The following is a 21,080-nucleotide window of genomic DNA, read 5'->3' as shown; positions in this document are numbered from 1 at the left end:
TGGTCTTCAGTATTTGCTGTTCTTATCTATAATTTATACATGCTTTCAGTCTGCTTAGAGTTGATTTAAAAAAACCCAAACAACAAAACAGAAACAAAATTCCTGGTATGTGAAATGTTTCACAATTTTCATCTCATCATATTCAATTGGTATGCTGTATACTCCACCATTTTTCAGTCTCCTGAGAGACCTCCTACTCTATTTTGGCATTTCATTATTTGGAGTTTTTAACGTTTCATTTTTGTAATAGTATTTGAGTCATGAGCCCAGTAAGCATTTTTGTGAATTGGAGCCCATGCTCCTAGCAAGCTCATGTCTGTGTCTGCTCAGTGAATGGGATTTGACTCTGTACTGAAATAATAGCATCTGAGTTGAGGGGTTTAAACATATATCTATAAAATACATCTATACAATTAATACATTTAATATATTTAAGGGAGATTTTAAATTACTATACTCTGTAAATTTTAAACAGGCCCAATAAATTTCTCTGTGTGTCTGTGTTCAGAAAATATAGTGAATTTGTAGGATTCTTGTGTGACACAGAGATATTTGAAATGGTGTTTCTCTTTTCCCTCTAACTAGCAGTTTTTATAGGAATGTCAGACTATTTTTGGCAGTAAGTTTGATGCATGTGTTTTTTCATTGAACAAGTGGCTGCTGGGTATTTTGTTGTGTCAAGGACTTAGAGGTGTTTGTTATTTGGCTGTGAGATAGACAGGAAAAGCAGATGTTAAAAAACCCAAAAAACCAAACAAGGGTGGGAAGAGCTTTGAAAAACTCAAGAGGGAGAAAATTATCTTCTATATATGGTAAATCTTCAAGCTTAGCTACAAGAACTTCTATTTTTTCTTCTATTTTTAGTTCAGAAAAAAAGCTGGCTACACATTCCTATGACACAGTTGTAAATTTCTTTGACAACCCATCATTTTGCAGTTCTCTTTTGATTTAAGTGGTTAAATTTTACTGCCAGCTAAGATAGTTTTACTAAAGCTAGTGTAATTACTTAGGATCTTTAATTCATCTTTACGTTACATCCTTAACAGATGTAATTTTGCCTTAAGAATTTAAGTTGAACCCGTCAGGGAAGAGTCCAAGTTGCTGCAGAAATGGTGTGGCTGAGGCAGGGACTGTAACCCTAGGGGCCCTGGGCAGAGTGTGGAGCCCCTGGGGAAGCCAGGCAGGGCCAGTCAGGGCTGGTGGTGCCCCCAGTGCCCTCTCCGGTAGTGTCTCTTCAGGCTGCTCTGCCACTGCCATAGTTTGACGGGTGAGAAAAGAGGTCTTGGGGGAGGAAAAATGATGCCCATGCTTTGAAAGGAGTAGGGTGAGGTTAGAGTTTAAAGGTAAAGGGCAGGGAGTGGACTATCCCAGAACATCAAAGCTTATTTTTCTGCTAGTCAAGAATTATTTATCAGTAAATTTGGTAAAATGGAAAGATACTTAAGAAAAAAAGAGGCTGGAACACGTGGCCTTAAAATTAAGTTCTCAATGAAGAAATACAATTTAATTTGCCTATCGTGTGTTTTAAACCAAATCAGGACATGATTGTCATGATCCTGGGATCCCCTCTAATGAAATGAGTAAAAGCAAAGAAATGTGAACAATTCAAAGCTGACATTAGATCTGCAAACACCAAGGAAAGAAGCCCTATTAATATTTCTGTTCTCCAGAGCAGCCAGCCTCATCCTCTCCCTTCAAGCAATGCACTTGGCTGTATAGCATCCGGCCAGGTAGTACTTGTACAGCCCACTGTCCTGGGCTTAACAGGGCTGTAACAATGTTTATTCCTTGGAGTTTTGCCTTGGTGTCATTTGTCATAGTTCTTGTAAAAATGAAACACATGGAAACCAAAGGCTTCCATGTCGGTAGGTGGGTATGTATATAAGTTTTCTCTGGGACTTCTGGGGTTTTTTGTGTGTGGAGCTAATCTGTTTCTACATAGCCATGTGGATTTTATAAATTTTTATATTTGTTTTGTTCTATACTGAGCATCTAACAAACTTCACAAGGTGAGACAACTCCTTCCTTAGTAAAGTGTGACAGCTGCCATATTTTTCATACATTTGTTTGACTGGAACTTCAGCTGTCCAGCAATGCTTCGCATTTAGATGAATGTAGATGCCTCAATAAAACTATATTAAATTTCACATGGAACTGCAAATGAGTGTAACTGTTAAAATGGTGGAATCTCCCTACTGAAGTCTTCACCTTGACAGTTCCCTTTACAGCCTTAAAGCTACTGCAGTATGTCCTACTTCAGATTTTCTGACCCTCTTATGAATTTCATTGAACTCATGCAGTCTTTGCAAAAATACTGGCCCATTCTTTCACAGGACAGGGGTAATTTAAAAGCTGCAAGAGTATAAATTTTATTTTTAAGTGTAATACTTCCTATTAATACAGAAAGCTGTATGTAGCATATGGCTTGAAATATGTGGGATTGAAAGACTCTTATCCATATCCAAGCACATTAAAGAACAGTATGCATCTATTTAAAATGAAACATGAATTTAGGTTGATTTTGTATCAAGGAAGTTCATGGCAGCTTGGTGCTGACATAAGCAGCCAGTAAATCAGAGCGAAAATAGCTAGGAAAATAGCATTTTTTAAGAGACTTATAAAGGAAATGCCAACATAATTGTAGTGTTGAGTTAGCTAGCTATGCATTCCTCCAACTTAAAGAGAATAGTAAAACTGAGTGAATTAATCACAGAAAACAATTTACTGGAAAAATTTAGCATGTGTCTTGGATTAAAAGGCATACTTCCTAGAACAAAATTAGGTTACTGTGAGAATTGCTGAGTTTAAAAATTGCCTCACTGCAATACAAGAAACCAACTGCATGCACATGCATAGCTCTGGAGGAAGAAAAAGAGACTAGTGCTGAGCTCTTGTCTTTTTTATTTGCCTCTATTCTTGGTTTGGATTACTTGGTAGCATGAAGAGTCAGGAGGAAATTGTTGACCCACCTGCTTGTTACTCAGTCTTACATTATATTGGAGTATGTGTATGGAAATGCAAGCCCAGGACATATACAGAAGAGCACTCTTCTTCAGAAAAGTCTGTTAAACCCTTGTAAAAAAAAGAACTGTAAATGTATTATTGTCTCCAGCAGCAACCATAAGCAGAGACCCTTCTGAAGAAAGACCATAGGGCAGGCGTAGATCATATTTCTCCCTGATGTCCTTCCAACCCAAATGACAGGAGCTTTAAAATGTATTTTCCTAAAAATGAGGGGGAAAAAAAATTGTGTGATGGTATCTGTTATTTTTCACTTTCCTTGCAGTCATAAGCTCCTCTTTGGCTCAGCATACGACTGAAAGGCGTTGCTTTTCTGAGCTCAAAACCTACGTATAAACTATTTATTACGTATTTGTGTATATTAGTCTTTTGTTTCCAGTATAGAGATTACTGAGCTGCCTGAAACTGCCCATTTCTTTTCTTGCCTTGAACCAAATTTATACATTATGCATCTACCACTTCTCTGGCAGAGTTTTCCAGAAGGTCTGCTGCTAGTAGTGTGGGCAAATGTAGTGGGTTTGCCTCTTTTGAACATGCCTCATATAAATTTAATATGATGCCCCCTAAATCTTGTGATGGGGGTGAATGTCCTGTCCCTACTCATCTTTTCTGTGCTGCTCATGACTTTGTAGAAAACTGTCATTGGATACATATTTAGTATTTATGAATAATACTGTCTTGCTTTCCCTAAACAGTAGTTTGAATAAAAGCCAGTTGTTATTTTTATTTAAAAAGTGAATAAAACCAGGAGAAATCTCAACATGTAAGTTAATGATCAAGGGACATTTTTTTATGATATTCATTTGGTGTTATCCAACACTAAAGATGCTTTCCTGAGAGTTTATTCTTTTCTAAGGGGAGAGATAACCTCACCAAGGATGAGGTTTTATAGACATTGTTTATGTTAGATTACTACATCGCTCTCTATGTGTGCCTACATCATAAAATCATTCGTTAGGTGAAGGTAATTTACAAATGATCGGAAGCAACCAAATTACTCCGGCTTAATGAGTTGCCACTTATTGCCTGTGTAGGCTCTTTTTCTGCTGCGCCTGTGAAGTTGGCTTACATTAATGTGCATTAATTTTATTTCACAAATGCAGTGATCAAGGAGACCTAATCCTTCCAGTTATCATGGCTCAGCAGTGAGTGGTAACTCATTAAGTCAGGGGTAACTTCATTGCATATACCTGTCACCCTGGACCTGGTGCAAAATACATACCAGGGTGTTTTTCCAGGAAAATGTCATACCAGTGCATCAATATCTGCAATGGCAACCCACTCATCTTGAGGTAGTGTTCAAGTTGTTCATTTTTAGCCATACAGACTGAAATGTGTGAAATCATTTATTTCTGAGACACTATCTCCCTCCTTGTGTAGACAGAAGAGGTTCTGTAGTTGGATTTCCTTCTCTGAAGAAGAGGGAAATTGTTGGCAGAATGTTCACTGCAAAAGCATCAAGACTTGGGATCCTGCTATCTCAGCTTGCCTCCAAATCGTCAGAATTTGGCAACTTTTTGATGAAAAGACATCTGTTTGAGAGTTTTCTTGGAGAGTGCTAAGGATGTTTTTGCTAATTGATGAAAGGGATTCATTAATTGCTATGGGACTGCTTATTCCAATGATGATAAAATTTTATTTTATCACATATTTATGTCAAGGAAAAAAAATCAGGCAAGCCAGTTGTCCAGAGCTCTGTTACAGTGACAGCCTCCAAAGTGGGACTTGATGTAGTGGAAGTAGAGGAGAAATTAAAGTGGAATTTTGTAAAGTATTTGAACCTTGATAGTGTACCCCAGCCAAACCATTTTTAGTTATTTTTACAGAGCCCTCAGAGTGGGACCAGGCTGGAATTACCCTCACCGGCTTCACCTGGCCTTTCCACCTTCAGCGGCAGCACATCAGCCCCAAGAGGGTTTTTAAGCTCCAGTCTGAGGGTTGGAGGGGAGAGGTGGGATAGGCTTATATCTGCACTCTGTCCTTTGATGTCTTCTTGTTTAGATTTCCTGGACTAACTTGGCTGCTGATCACTGGATGGGTTTTGTTGTGGTCATCATCTTGATGCTGCTTGCCTGGATCAGGAGCCCCACCTGTTAGAGCCCTCAGGAATTCATCAAGGACTGAAAGTAAACTGTGCTAAATTGGGAAAGAAGTAGCTGAAAAAATAAATACTAAGACAGCAAGGAATAGATAAAAAAGGACTGTGCCGCACTAGAGTAAAGCCAGTCATATTATCAGAAAAGTGCATGTGGAGTTCATGGACAAAACAGAGAAACCAATCAAGCAATGTGAGATCTCATGCACAGCAGGTGCAAAATGTGTAAGTAGTGTATTATGGATAAGTTGTAAAGTGTATAGGTAGGGTAACATATATAAGTAGTATAAGATAAGCAAGTGAAATGTGTAAGTACTGTGTTATGTTGAAGTTGTAAAAGATATAAGTAAGTAAGATGTATAAGTAGTATGATATGTGGAAGTTACAAGTTATAAAATGTATAAGTAAGTGAACAGTATAAGTTATGTAAGTAGGTAGAATGTATAAGTAAGCAAAGCGTATAAGTAGGGTATTATGTCAAAGTTGTGAGATGTGTGAGTGGAGTGTATTTTAAACAATAAGAAGCTTCTGCGTAATCATATTGATTTGTTGATCAGAAGGTGTGAGTTCCTGCATGGAGCTGACTAAACTACCCTCCTCTCCAGTGCTCTTGGGAGCTAAAGGTGTTGGGAAGGTCTCCTATTTCAGTGCAGAACCTAAATGCACAGATATGTGAAGAAAAGGACCATATCAGTTCCAGGCTGCTTAAGTTGCTATGGAAGGACAAAGTTCAAAGAACTTTGCACAAAGTTGTTTAACCATTTGATTGGACTTTTATTAAGATGTACTGACTGGTTGTGTAATACAAGCCTGACACAACTCTGAGTTACTCCTTTCCAGTCCAGACCTCAGCTTGCAGAGTCTCTTCAACTCATATTTTTCCATTTTTTGTTTCTCTTTAGTCTTTTGCTTTACTTCTTTCCCTTTTTTTCAGTTCCCCTAGCACCAGGACATAACAATAAAAAGTTGTGGAATAAGATTTAGTGCCATCCATTATCTTGTGCTCTGCTGCTAGTTTCTCACACTGCATATATCCTACAGTTGCATTTCTACAATTTAGGTTGCAGAAATTCCAAGCAGCAACTGATATTCACTGGGGTTTATAAAGTATCTAATGCTAATTGAGTCTAAAGATTAGAATACCAGAACAATATCTTGTATGACTGAAGATGTAAAAGCCCCAGGGATATGAAAAAAAAATGTTTTATATGTTTTTATTTTATTCGCTGAAATAAAAAAGATACTTGGAACAGCTGCCTTCATCCTGTGCCTTGAGAGGTGGTGCACAGTTGTGTGGTAATAGAGGGACTTCCAGAACATTTCTACAGTACTTTATCAGGAGGCAAGGATTTTACATTGTCTCGATTCCTACCTTCTCTTGTTTTACTTATCCTTTCTGTGCATTATTCTGATTTTAATCTGTGCTAAACTGGTTAGCTGTACTGGATAAATTATTAATCACAGTTTATGACAAAAATTTAATAGTGAAAAGGAAGGGATAATACTTTCAAGTGTGAAATAATCTAGATGGAGATTTTTGAGCTATCAGGAGTTGTGTTCTCAAGTCACGTGCTGAGGCAAAGAGGATCTGATCACCACAGACAGATATTGTCACAAGATTTTTTTTTCCCCCCAATCTTAGGAAAATAGCATTTCAAAGGCCTTCTTGCCTGAGCTCAGTAGGGAAAGGGCTTTTAAAAATAAAAAAAGGTTCCCGTACTTTACACTGCCTTTAGGTTAAACTTTTGTGACATTCTTTTGGGGTTTTTTTTTGTCCATAGGAAGAATGGGGAATTAGATCTTATTGATTAAGATCTTAAATTTTAAATATGTGAGTTCTTTTGCCACAAATAGTATGTTTTATATTATAGCTTTTCTTTGGTGTGCAGCAAATCAGGATTGTGCCATTCATTACTTTAAGAAGAAAAATAATTGGCTATTTTATGTCAGAACCAAAAAGGAAATTTGTATTGTGCATGCAGCAATGTAAAGACGTCTACAACTTCCTTTCATTTGTGCCACACTTCATTGCTTTGGTTCTCTGTATCAAGACTGCGCTTTCACAGTTTGTTCACAGGCAAGGCCTAAGCTTCTCCAATATTTTACATTTATCTTCTCCATTAAGAACTGGAAAACCTGTTGGATTAATAACAATGGGGATTAAAGTGTTGGAATCTTTGATACGACTCGCCAAAGAAGACAGGCTGCTGAATCCCAGGGCTCTGGAATGTGGCCTGTTGAGATTCTGGCAGGGGTGGCTGCCCCCAGGGTTTCTTCCAACCTTCACTGAAATTCTGCAACTCTTCTACACACCTGCCCCATGTATTTGTGTCTGACTAACTATATTTATTTCATTTGGATTTCTGCCAGCAATTCAGGCCTCAGGTAAATTCTCTAATCTTCAGTTAAGTCAATATTTATTTACATTTAAGTAGACAAACTTTAAATTCTAAATCTTTTCAACATATGTATTCTTTAGAAGAGGTCTGGAAGGTCTGCACAACTTCACCTGTGATCTCTTGAATAACATGTGTTGTTAACAATATCAACTTGATATTGATTATTTAGTTAATCAGGTGAAATGTCAAAAAGAAAATGAGTTTATTTTTCCTAAAAAGACAGTTTGATATATTATATTGATGAAATTCTGGTTTTATTCCACAGACTGAAGGCTTGTATTCAATCTTTTTATGCTCTGTGCAAGTAAGCAAAGGTCTCTTCTGCTCTTTTGCTTAAAAAGAGTTGTTGGATAGCAGACTATGTAATAGAATAAAAGTGCTTAAGGGCAAAATATTTGTGGCTTGGAATTTTCCAGCCAGCAAATTTGGATTTTAGCATTTATTTCTGAGTTAGCTCATCAGGCTTCTGTGCTGTAAAGAAGAAAACTATGCACTCACACTCATTTCCCATGTTTGCTTGTGGTAAGAATTGGGAGACTAAATTTCTGATACTTCATACACACTGGGAGGACAATAATATACCTGTTGTAAGTGAATAAAAAAAAATTTATTAGAGAGAAGGGTTTGAGATTCTTGATATTAAACTTGACTTACATTTCCAGTAAGTGTGTTGGGTTTATACTGTCTTTAAAAATAAATACTGCTGTGGAATTAATATAAATGGTGGTTTCTTATGCTTCTTTTATCAAGCCCTTTACTTTTACCATTTGATTTGCAGTCACTGCATCTGCTGATTTTTTTTTTTTCCCCCAAAACCAATAACACTGGCTTTTGCAAGACTAAAGAGAAAGAGGGTTATGTATGAGTTAGGAAGAGCTCTTTGGAGATACACATGTATTCATTTTGTGTGTATGTGAGCATATCTATATAAATATCTTAAAATATACATATTAACATACATAGTCACAGTGTAGTCTATTAAACTATAATCCCCATTGATTTAACTATATATTTTGCTATTGGCATGGATAATGTTATTTACAGTTGATGATTGTGTGTTCCTGAAAAGATGGGAAATGTTCAATTGCCATTGGCTGTAAATACCTTTTGTCATATAAATAATCCTTTGGTCTCCAATCCATAATCAAAATAAAACTCAAATCCCACTGATTCTTCTGAACAGTCTGAATATACAGCTTGCACAGTTTAGTTATTTCCAGAACACCCTTTAATAGAAATCAAACGCCATAATGAGATGTACTGCGGGGTACCTGCCTAACACTGGATTGTGCAGTCTTGCCCTGCATTTTAGTACATTAAGAGGGTACTTTCAAGTACAAAACTTAAAATGTTGCATTTAATTTTATTGGAATATGGCCTTATTCCTTAAAGATTAGCCAGATCTGAACTGAAGATGTGAAATTGCAAATACTTACAACATTGGTGGCTGAGCAAAACAATGGTAGCAACTTCAGCTATATGCAAATGTTCTTAAACTTGACAGCTTTGGAGTTGTCAGGTAGACTGTACATTGGAAAAATCATAAGACTCCTATTTTTAGTTCTAAAAATAGTTATTTCTATAAAATCTGTAAGTATTTTTGAGCTTATGCTTCTGTCAGTCAACAAAAATGCAAAGGAATACAGCATTAAAATGCTGTAGTGGGAATGGGAAATAAATCATTAAAAAGACTGGTTGTTATAATCAATACCCAAGCAGTTTAGGTGACAGGTATAATTGATATAAATGATTTTTTTGTTTTATATTGGGTTTTGCTAATTCCTTTGCTTCCTGCCTGTGAAAGTATTGGTCAAAGCAGTCCACTGGGAACATGTCTACTGTACATACAATCTCCGTGACTGATATGGATGTAATGAGGTTTTTTCCTGTTTCATAGGTCTTGCAGTCATTCCCCTGACCAATGGCTCAACAAGCACATTCAGACTCCTTATGAAAAACAGCTCTGCCAGCTGAATGGCTGGAAGCTTATGAGTTTGTTTGCCAGGCTTCTCTGAGTGTATAAACCAGTTGCTGCAGCTCTAAAAATGATGTGACTGGTGCAGTAGTGATTTTCTGCACTGAAGGTGGATGCTGACAGGAGTTATGTACTGCAGATATTTTAGTGAATTCTGAAAGGACTCTGCTGTAATAGAACACTTCCAGATACAGAATTCTGTGGTTCTGATTTCTTCTAATGTGTGATTTCCTTTCCATCATTATCTTCTGTAGAATTACATTTGTGGGAAACCAGTCTATATGACTGTGCTTGCCTTGTAACAAGGAATTGTTTTCCCTTGTTTAATTTAATATGTTTTGGCTCTAGAGCATACCTCAGTTTCCTGCATTTATTTGTTATATGTGTTGGGGCTATGCACGAGGGACACAGAAAGTGCATGTGCCCTGTTCTTCTGAAGGTGAGGACTGAACTGAAAATTTATTGTGCCAGGTAGCAACTACTTGGACAGCTGCCTAGCTGGGTTTCTTTTGATTCTAAATGCTCTATGTCATTTCTAACACTGCCAAGGGGAAACATACGGGTTTTATTTATTGATCACGCTCTGTTCCGTGAGGGGGTTAAAAATACTATGCTGGGATATTAATAGCTTTTCTCTGAAAATAGTAAATGCTTCCTGTAATTGAAGAGTAAGCCTCTCGCTGTCATTCTAGTATAAACATATCATGAGAAATGCTCGCTTAAAAAGATCTTTTGCTCTTGTTCAGTGTTTGTCAGGTTCAACTCCAGCCATGGCTTCCCGGTGGAGGTTGGTTCGGATGCCAGCATCCTGCAGCTGAAGGAGGCAGTTGCCCAGCGACAGGGAGTTCCAGCTGACCAGCTGCGGGTGATTTTTGCAGGGAGGGAGCTCAGCAATGACTTGACACTGCAGGTAAGAATCCCTTGGTAGCTTCTCCCCTGGACGGCTGCCAGCTATACTGCCTCTGCCTCTAATGCTGCCAATCTGATGTTCATGCCTGAGATCTAATAAAATAAATAGTGCCTGGGGATTCCTTGAACTTTACTCCACACTGCTTCATTAATTCTGACCTTCTTAATTATGCATTAAAACAGCAAGCAGGAAGGGTAGGGAAAGAGAGGGAGCACGAGAGAGAGCTGTGTCTAGTGAATAAATGTTTACTGACTACAGAAGCAAGCCATGCACAATTTCTGTATCTGTTCAATTTCTATCTTACTTATTCCATTTGAATCTTAATGAAGAAGGATGTGAATAAATTGCTCTGAATCAGGCTGCACAGTCATCACATTTTATAGAATTTGTAACCCAATTGTGACCCCTGGAGGATAGCTACATGGCTGCTGCTGTGCCTGCACAGGTGTGTGTGATGCTGGAGAAGTGGTTCCAGATCAGAAAGCCCACAGAAGTGTTCTCCAAACCACTGAACTCATAAATGTGTGAAGCTAAAAGAGGAGCAGGAGGGCACAGAAGAGCAGCTATAAGCAGGTATCTGAATTTCAGCTCCTGAAGGTTAGCAAACTGTTCAATAAATGCAGAGGGCTGTTCATCTGTAGTGAGCAGCAGGAAGCATTGCAAGATACGTTAAAGTTGCTCTTTGCTACTGCTACCAGTGCAGCTGCAGTTGCTTTATAAATAGCTTTGTTTATCCAGTGTGTACATTTGGCAATTCACTCCAATAGCCAGAGTTTAGCATAAGATCACACATTTAAGATAACTGGGAAACTTGGGGAAACCTACTGGCCTTTCAGCAGAGTGCAAATACTGATTTAATGAAACTGCTATCCTTCTACAGTGGTATCGAAGAGCTCCAGATACAACCTGTAGTAGTGCAGGTGATTGCATAAAAGATCCCTCACAGGCAGAACTATTCAGATTAATCTGTACTCATGTTTCAGACATATTGTTGTGCTCAGAATGGCTGCTAAGCCTGGGTACAGAAAGTCACTACTGTATTGATGACCTATCACTGCTTCTCCTTGAGTATGGTATTTGTTGTTTTGCAAAGGGCTTTAGGGAGTTGGAGCACACAAAGGAAGCTGTAGAAATGTGAATTGCTGTCAGTCTCCAGTGCATCAGCTGTGAGTAGTGTTGATGCATACCTGCAGTGTGCTCAGTGTGCTCCACACACGTGAGAACATATATATGAAAGTGTGAGAATGAAAAACAATCATGTGAATTATAGAAGTTGTAAGTTGCCAGTTGCTAGATTGGGGTGTCTGTGTTGTTCTATCAGAAGCTTCTGAACCAGTTCACTTTTCCTGGCAAGCTGCAGGTGTTGGTATTACTGCCATTTTGTGTCAGCATGTAACACAGATTTTCAGCCCAGTTTGACACTTGCAACCAAGTTTGTTGTTGGCTACAACATGGAGTCTGTTGCCAGGGAAATTAAAAATTGCATTACAGGTATACAGACCTCCTGATGATGTAATTTCCTTGGAATGTCATAATCATCATGTCTAGTCAGGACTTCCTGTTGTTTAGTAAACCGGATCTAGATTCATCGCTTTGACTCTTGGTTTCTAAATCAGATGGGAAGTTCAAAAGCTGTTTCAGATGGTACAATTCATGCTTCTGTTTTTAGGTGACTTAAATATTGCAGTGATTAATACCATCAGCATGTATCAACTACACTTTTATTCTTAACATTTGATTGAATGCATTCTAATTTGTTTCTGCTTTTCCTTTTTTTTTTTCTGTCTTTTGATTGTGTATGTATATTTATTTATCGTGGAAATTTGTCAACACAAGAAAAAGAATTGTGTATTGGAGGTGTTTGGGTTCCTGTGGTAGGCTATCTGGGTTTTTGGCATAAGAAGCTAATAAAAGCTTGGGTGCTAGTGAAGTACTAACTGCTAGCATTTATGTCGCATCTGTAATTTCAGAATTAACATCATATATGAGCAAATTAACTAACTCTTGTTTTCTAGAGCTATGGATTTGGATGCAAAATAAGAAAAATTCTACTCTAAAGATGATGTTCTAAAGTCATTTCGTTTTATAGTAGCATAGAATTTCTGGTAAAACCGTTTTGTCCTTCAGTTTTTGGTAAATTACTTTTGAACTTATTTGCCCAAGGAAGGTACTGTGGAAGAATCTAGAGGTCAGGAAAAAGAACTGATGGTATTACAGATAATGAGATTATAGAGGACATGAGAGAAGTTGCAGTAATTGCAGGAGTATGAGGCAGGGATGTAGGAAATACTTCAGGACAGCAAACTTTATTGGTTTCACAGCTCACAGAACAACCAGATTTGGCTTGACAGCTCCCTTAGAATCTCAGGCGGCCGGTACAAAACATGACTGAGAATGCGAAAGCTGTGTTTGTTTTCCTGTTTGGAGAGAAGGCAAAATCTTTCCTGGTAGCTGAGACTTGTAAAAAATATAAAGCTGGAATGGACAGATGTTAAAGAGAAATTATTATAAGAAAGAAAGTGCTGAGATATTAAATAAGTACTTTGATATCAACAACAAGAGTAAAAAACTTGTAGGAGGGATAGGAGTGAAATATGTGTGGAGACATTTAATTTGGTTCCACAGATAAGTGTTTTTTGTCCTTGAAAAAAGAAAGGAAGATTAGACATAGATTCCATTGTGCACAGGGGAGATCAGTATCTAAGCTAGTGACTAAGGGACAAGTAGTGAAATTAGAGCCATGGTAAGCAAAGATTGGTAATGACTGGATGAAGAATGAGACCTGCAAATTTGAATCTCATAAGAAGGAATTAGAGCTATAAGCTGATTCCTAAAAGCCTAGCAAATGGTGTCACTTTAAGGGTGCTAAACATTTTGAAGAATGATGAAGAGCTCCCTGCTGATTACAGTTCAGTTTGGAATGAGTAGAAGTAATTAATTAATATAGACCCAAAAATAGGAATTCTTTCAGAAGGTTGTCATGAGTATGGAAGATATGAAAGATCTTCTTGTAGCAATCCTAAGACGGAAAGAACAGAACCATAACAGAGTCACAAACAGAATAAACATATCAGGGACCTTGAAGTATTCTAACAGGAGGTAACTGCTTACAGTATTGTCATTGCCTCTGAGAATGGCAAAATTAGTTAACAAAGCTTCTGGTAGTAAAGTATGTAATATGTATTGATAAACAATTTTGCTCAGTGCAAGCAATTTGAAATTTACTACTGATAACAGCAGTAGTATTATGTTAGTACAGACTTCTTCTTTCTTGGAGAACTCAGAGTCCCCTTGTGTGAAATAGCTCTTTGCAAACAGTTTGCAGGAGAGATTCCCTGCCTTGCAGAACTTACAGTCTAAATGAATAAAGCAGACAATGATGTGATGGGAATCAGTAGCTTAGCTTGTCCACAGTCAGTAGCAAAACAGGGATAGAATTAATTCTTGTTTCCCAATTCTGTACCAGTTCTTTTTGACAGTGTTTCCTATATGAGGTAAAGCTAGAAAATACTGTTCTTTGAAACAGAGAAAGACTAAGCATGTGGTAAGTAGCAGGGCTTGTTAGCTTTGTGCTAACAGCAGTGCTCCCCTGAGACAGCTTCTGGATCAGCGTTAGCTTGTACTTGACTGCAGCATAGGCTTGATGCTTGGAGCATAGGTTTCATGTGAATTTGGCTTTGGCTGCATCCATCCATATAGGTGCTTGCCTATGATTAAAAATAATTTATATGTACATTCAAGAAACAAAGAAGCACGACTAGAAGTTATTGTTGAACACTGGTTTGTGAGCTCATAAACATAACTGAAAGTGAGTGAAAAGGAACAACACAAGTACAGTTGCAACATAGATGATCATCTATGCAAAGGAGGGAAGAGAGAAGTGGTAGGGGAGAAATGGTGCTGGTTTTTAGCAGGAACAGGTACTTGAACAATGGAGTATTGCATTTCATCAAAGAAGGACCTTGTGTACATAAATGTGTGGCAACTTTCTTGCTCTCTAAGCACTGTGCAGTACAACAGAGCTTCCAGCAGTTCTTATATTGCCCTGTTTCATTTTACTGAGGGTTCAAAGAAGAAACCAGGTGACACAGTGCAAAATTTATCCCTCACCAGCAAAAAACCCCCCATGTTTAATTATAAAGTACTGAATGCTAAGATTAGATTGGGTCTTTTGGCACAGTTACTGCCTTGTGCTACAATCTACAGTTTTATATATAGGATACCAAATCACTCACGGAAACAACTTTGATATTCAGCAGTTTTGTGGGTTACAGAATACTGTTGAGCCAACATTTTCATACTTAAATGCTGTTTGTAGAGAATTGCCCATAGACATACTGACTGAATCAATCATCATATGTGAAATTCAAAGAGAAAAAAATCATTTTATGTGTGTGCGTGTTTAAATCAGTATTTTTGGTCAATATTTGATTGATCTGTGGGTCTTTTATTTCTTGTAAAGCTGGAAGAGATGTGTACTGTACTTCTTCAAAACAGCAAAAGATAGCTGAATTATACTTAGGTATATTATAGTAACAAGGAAATCTAGAGATGCTACATCTGTGTTGCCAGGTAATGTGGACTTGGCTAAATGAGAGGATGGCAGGACTGCTCACCCTTGGTTCTTTTGACAGCTACAGACTCACTGTGACAACAGAGATGTGTTGAATAAATTTTTCCAAGACTTGTGTTGGGCCTCATGGTGTTGCATGCTCACAGTGCATGTGGAAAGTACCACAGAGCCATATTTACTGTGATATTAAGTCAGGGCTAGCTCGGGTCTACAGATTTTCTGTGTTGTTTAAGAGGATACATTGCTCATTAATTGTGCTGGCAGATCAAGAGCTAAATGCATTTATGGAGGAGACCTTCAAGCCCAGAAACACATTTCCATTCTGCTTTTAAATGCACTTGTGTTCTATTATTTTTATTTGGCTAAGTTTTTCCTGGAATTAGAAGACTATGAAAAATATTTAACTACATCTAAATGAGGGGTAAACTATCTTCAAGTAGTTTGATAATTTCAAAAAACTAATGGGCCATTTCTGATAGGAGCTACAGATTCTAATATGACCTTGAAATTTTCTGGGTCCTTCTTGATTCTTCTGATATTTCTTAATGTGTTTTTGTTGTCCTGCTGATGATTGAGGACAAACTGTGGCAGGGTTTTCTTTGCAAACTTTCTTAATTGTGCATTCGGTACAAAAGGGGTTTTAATTTCTAGATTTTTTTAGCTTTTGGTACCTAGATGAATTCTGTGTTGTCTGCTGAGTCTGGTTCATGGGTTCCTGGAATAGGGGTGCTGGTGCCAATGTTCTTATAGGAGTCTTATGGACTCATAATATTTCTGTATGACATGTGCTGTCTTTTTAGATTAATTTCCAAATTTTTAAATGAGTTTTTTTTCCCCTTTGCTGACAGTTTCAGTAAATTTTGAACCTATTAAATTAATAATTAAATAATTTCTCTTAGGCAGTTAAAATTCCCTGTATTGAGGCCATTAAGTGAATTTTGCAAAATCCATTTTTGAAAGAGCAGTTGCTTTGTGTGGGTCTGATACAGAAACTGCAATACTGTTTGCATGAAATACAGTGCTGATAAGAAACTCCTCTGACAAAGCACTCTAGTTCTTCTCAAGGCATATATAGTGTTTCAGAATGAAATTATCTTGAAAATTGCCCCAATATTAGATGTGTCTTTTGTTTTCCACCTACATACTTGCATAAGGCAGACACTTGAATCTTTTCCCCTTGTCATGAGTGTAACCCAGTTCATATGTTTACAATGCTGTCCATTTTATAATTCAGATCCATCTTTAGGTTGCAGGAGAGAAAACGGGTAAGCAAAAACTTTAAAAAAGCTGTAGTTGTTAAAGTGGTGGCAGTGAGTAATAACTTTTATGAGTCTCTAAATCATGACAGTAAAGGAAAGGTCAGCCCACATCTTTCATTCATCACCTTTCTAAATTGCTGTGGTGAAAAAATGTTTAGCATACAGAACATCATTACCAAAAACTGTAGTTGAATAAGCAGAAGGTCAAGGATCATAGGGATATTTCCTACCTTCTTCCTTCCTTTTCCTCAAAGAAAAAACATGGCATTCATTGTTCTACTAGACTACATTTATAAGGAAGTATTGATAGAGACTGTGTACTTTATAATTCATAACTGAAATAGAGGAATAATTTGAAAATATTTGTATTGTCTCAAAAAAGAAGCAAAAATTAGGGTTTCATTAACAGTTTACGTAGTGAAATTACTGGATTAAGAAAGGAGAAATTGGGACAGAGTATCTGTGAATTCGTTTTTAACATTGAAAATGCTGTGTCAGGAAAAGAAAATTGTAAAGGAAGAATGGAAGGCACTGGAAATTTTTTTTAAACAGCAGGTAGCATACCGAGCATACCTCCTCACTAGAAAGGTGAGATGTAGTTCCTTGCCATTATTTCTTTGCTTTTTATTTTAATTCTACTTATCTAAATGCAGCTCTGATTCTCTGAAATTTCATCTGTAATACATTTATATTTGTAATTATCAAGGTCACACAGCTATTTAATTACCCAGTCTGGGTTTCCTTATTTTCTTTTTCAAGCTTTTTCACTAATTGTAGTTGAAAATGTGGGAGGGAAACTTAAATGCTTCCTATCTGGTTACAGTTTTCATCACAGATGAACCTCCATACTCTAGGGGGTGCAGAATTATTCCTGTGAGTCATGGCTTTTATGGGTGATGGGAGAAGAAATAAAAAAAACAGAGTTGCATTATGACAGCAAAGACCCCATGAAAGTAAATAAAATTGGTCATCCTAAAAAAATAACACCAGTACAGGCTTAAAGAGAAAGAAGACGATTATTTTAGGAGTTATTGAAGCAGAAGTATATATGTAATTCCTTATGTTCCCTTGGAGCAACACTTATTGCATCTACAATTCCTGGAAGTTTTCTTATGAACTCTAAAAGCCTGTTGAAGAAACAAAAGTAAAGTGTTTAAAAAAAAAATCAGTAATAAGGAATACAGTAGAGCAATGCAATCTTGTCTCCTCATTTAGACTAAATAAAGCAGCAAAAGTACCCATTCCACAAATGAATTATTTTCCTCATATACTGAGCAGGTTGTTACTCATTTTTATCGGGTAAAACATTGGCTCCTTTGATTTAGTGAAAATTATGCCACTGACTTTCCATGAGCCAGCATTCTCCCTCTCATTTTCTCTTGCTCTCATTTTCCCTCTCACTTATTCTCTCCCTCTTTTTCTCTCTCCCTTTTTCTCTTACAAACACACAAAATCCTTATTGTCCTGGGGAAGCTTCTCAGCTAGTGCAAAATGATATAACTTCCATGCATAGAGGTATGGATGTGATTCCCATTCCCATGGAGTCCAGTTTTCAGTGCTCTTCCTGAATGAATTGATCAGTGTTTTCCTCGCTTGTATTGCTGTTCTTACATTAGTTTCCCACAGTTCAAGCCACTTTTCCTGCTTCCATTTCTGCTTTTCCCAGTCAATTCCAGGTCTTTGAAATCCTGTCCCCATCCAACATCTGTTGCCTATTAAACCAGCTTAGGAAACTAATTGTCCTTTCTAATCTTTCCCTTTCCCAGGCTAAGAAATAATGGGGAGAGAATGACAAAACTAAGTTACTTTGCAGATCTACTCTATCTGCAAATGAGTGGAAATTTCCTTCTACCCATGGTTTCTGTCTTTTATAGGGTGAGGTGCTCCTTGTTTTCTGATCTCCTTGTTTTCTGATCTCCTTGTATGCAACCAAGACATCTGTGTGATAATGTATGAATTACTATCACCTTATTTTAGGTAATTTTGTAAAGGTGCATAAGTGTTGGCACATTTTGGTTGATGAGGTTACACTTCTCATAAAGAGACATAAAAAACCCCCAGTTTCTAGTTCTATGGTAGAATTAATACAAAAAAAGGATACCAATAATGAAACATCTTTAAACTGAAAAAACATTTCTAATACAGTTTTTCCCTATTAACTATTTGACATAAAACAGTACGATGGAAGCATATAAAAGTTTTATTGTCATATATTTCGTATGCATGATATACCAGAGCTCTGACTTCATGATTTGTTTCTTATGCAGCTCATCCCAAATTATCCTATAAAATATTTTTACTGTACTACCTTGCCATCTTTAACATAACAATCTATTCATTTGTATCTTTCATGGTATGCAGCAAATTGTGTGTACAAAACAAGTAAATGTATGCAGGTATGTTTAAGGAAAGAAAATAGTAGCTGCTAACCTCTTTAACCAGTATCATATAACCTTTTTTCCTGCCTTATTTTTATTACCCCAGATGGTAATTTTGGGTCTTTGTTTACTATTTATCTTGCAGCAGTGTGTTTATTACTACAGTTTAAGCACATCTAATTTAAAGTGTCAGAGCTTCAGGAAAGGAAGAAACAATCCAATTTTAAAGTACCTTAATGTTTCCACTGTCAGAATTTTATAGCAAAAATGTCTCAAAGACCATAAATGGCAATAAATAATTTAAAGTGACCAGCTGAATGTATATCATTGGAAACATTAATCTTTATGAAAGTGTCCCTTCTTTATAAATAGTGAAAACTGCAGCGCCTTTCTTCTGAATGCACTAAGATGTTTAGCTTTATAATACTGGTGTAATTTTCGTTTCTGGTCCCTAAGTAGTAGTGGAAACTTCTGTTAGTTTTCTAAAAATAATTTTTAAAATGTTTGTGCTATGACAAATAAAGGAAGCAAGGAAATGATGCAGACAACAACACAGCAGAGTATCAAGGGGAAGAAAGGATACATGAAGAAATATATGCCATACTGAGTATCAGAAGTCTAGAAGAATTGTGGGAGTTTCAGATAAAAAGGTTTCAGGTACACCTGAGAGGTTTGACAAAGAAGGTTATGCTTAATTATATGGTATTTACTAAATGTGGTGGAGATTACTCGAGCAGCCAAAGAAAAGATTATTATATGGCAGGGCTCATGAAGTATCTGAGGTTGTCCTACCAGGCAGGAAAGCAAGAGATAAGATGAAGGGTGAGATATACAATAGATGACCGGAGAAGCGTGGAAACCCAAGGAATTGAATTGCAAAAGTATATGAATTGTCAGCAGCCACTGGTAAGCCCATATCTAAAACAAAGCAAAACAAAGCCAAACAGTAAATTTTCAATGTGTTTATATCATTTGCAATGTAAGGCTATTTGTGGAGGATATAAAGTAGTGCATTTAAGGTCTGACACCTAAAATGGTGGAGATGAACATGTTATCACTTTTAAAAGAAGTGTGATTATATTACAGAAATCAACCTTATGCAGTAGACCCACTTAGTGGGTCATCAGAATCAAGTGATTCTTTAAGCCTATCATTGGGTAAGATTAAACACTTTTCCCTTGCAAAATAGTAATATTTTTAAAAATTAAAAAGCCTAGAAATGTATTCAGTACATTTTTAAAGAAATTAAAATAAAAATCTGAACTGAAGAGCAGTAATCCATGCAGGTCTATTGTCTGGGAAGCCAATTTAGGAAATACTCCAGCTCCTTTACCTGACTTGAGCTGTGCAGTGAATGCATTACCTACAACAATAAGTTGAAACAAAATATTAAACTTGCTCAGCATACTCAGTATTTATTATCATTTTTATTGAAGGCAGATGCTGGGAATTGTTATCCCATAATCCATCAAGGCAGCTGAACAATTATGTAGTGCAGAAGTGTGTGCAATTCTAAATACATTACAGGAAACAAAATTTGGGGAGGTTGAACCGGTAGCTGTTGATTTGGTGGGATATATTTTCAACCAGAAATGTTGGCCCTATAAGCACTATTCAGCCAAGTAAGCATTTAGCTTTATTATGCATTAGAGCTGTGAGTTCTGATTTCAGAAGAGTGGAGAAACTGGATGCAGTAGCACATAACAGTGTTAGTACCTACACTGTGTGCCTGCGATGATTTGTGCACTTGCTTTTCAGAGGACCATTCTGTAAATGCCATCCTTTATCACTGCAGAGGTAATAAAAGCAGCATCCCCAGAAGTGTTCATTTCTGATGGAATTCATTGCTGATCTCATCTATTTAAGTGAATGCAAATGAAAGCTCTCTCTCCTGTTTCTCTGAAGGATTGATGCATTTCTGACTTGTGAGCAATGCTCAGTGTCAGTCTCCAGAAACAAATGGAGGAAGATTGACACAGAATGGGTTCCTGCCTCAAGTAGCCACAGGATTTAATCTCCTTGCATCTCTGGGTGTATATGTGTCAGTCATAAAGCAATCTTTGAGTTACTTATCTCCTGACATAATTCAAATCTCTCAGAAATGTTATTTTCCTATTAAAAAGAAGGATTGACTTTGCAAGGCCCCAGTGGGCTATAGAAAATATTGGAAAAATTGCTATCAATAAATAAATTAAATATAGAACTGGAGAAAGAGCTCTTTTTGTTCACATTTATGGAAACTTTCATATGTTCTGTTGTTTCACTGCACTAGAGACATGCTACTTCCATTGTAAGGTAATTTAGTGTGATATATTGTGTATTTGTACTTAAAACTAAAAATTGAATTTTTCTAGCAGCAGAGAACAGTAACAGCCCTGCAGGATATACACCAGCTCACTAGTTATGCCACTACCTGCAGTTTTAAAGTTGCACTGTACTGGAGGCTATTAGTCAGCACCATGGTTTCTAG

General features: G+C 37.0%; 1 protein-coding gene across 2 annotated transcripts in view; it reads left to right on the top strand.

Moving 5' to 3' along the window:
• The window catches only part of PRKN (parkin RBR E3 ubiquitin protein ligase), a 693,755-nt gene that overhangs the window by 121,197 nt on the left and 551,478 nt on the right, over positions 1 to 21,080 (top strand). For both annotated transcript variants that reach the window (XM_042025061.1, XM_042025060.1), the window contains exon 2: positions 10,237 to 10,400. In XM_042025061.1, the coding sequence (XP_041880995.1) occupies positions 10,237 to 10,400 (164 nt within the window). The remainder of the gene's footprint in view (positions 1 to 10,236; positions 10,401 to 21,080) is intronic.

The sequence above is a fragment of the Corvus kubaryi genome, unplaced genomic scaffold (assembly GCF_017639235.1).
Source record: "Corvus kubaryi isolate FWS band 111438036 unplaced genomic scaffold, C.kubaryi_AGA036_p1.0 37266, whole genome shotgun sequence".
Classification (NCBI taxonomy): Eukaryota; Metazoa; Chordata; class Aves; order Passeriformes; family Corvidae; genus Corvus; species Corvus kubaryi.
Note: the sequence above shows the minus strand (reverse complement) of the source record. Positions and strands in the feature narration are given on the sequence as shown.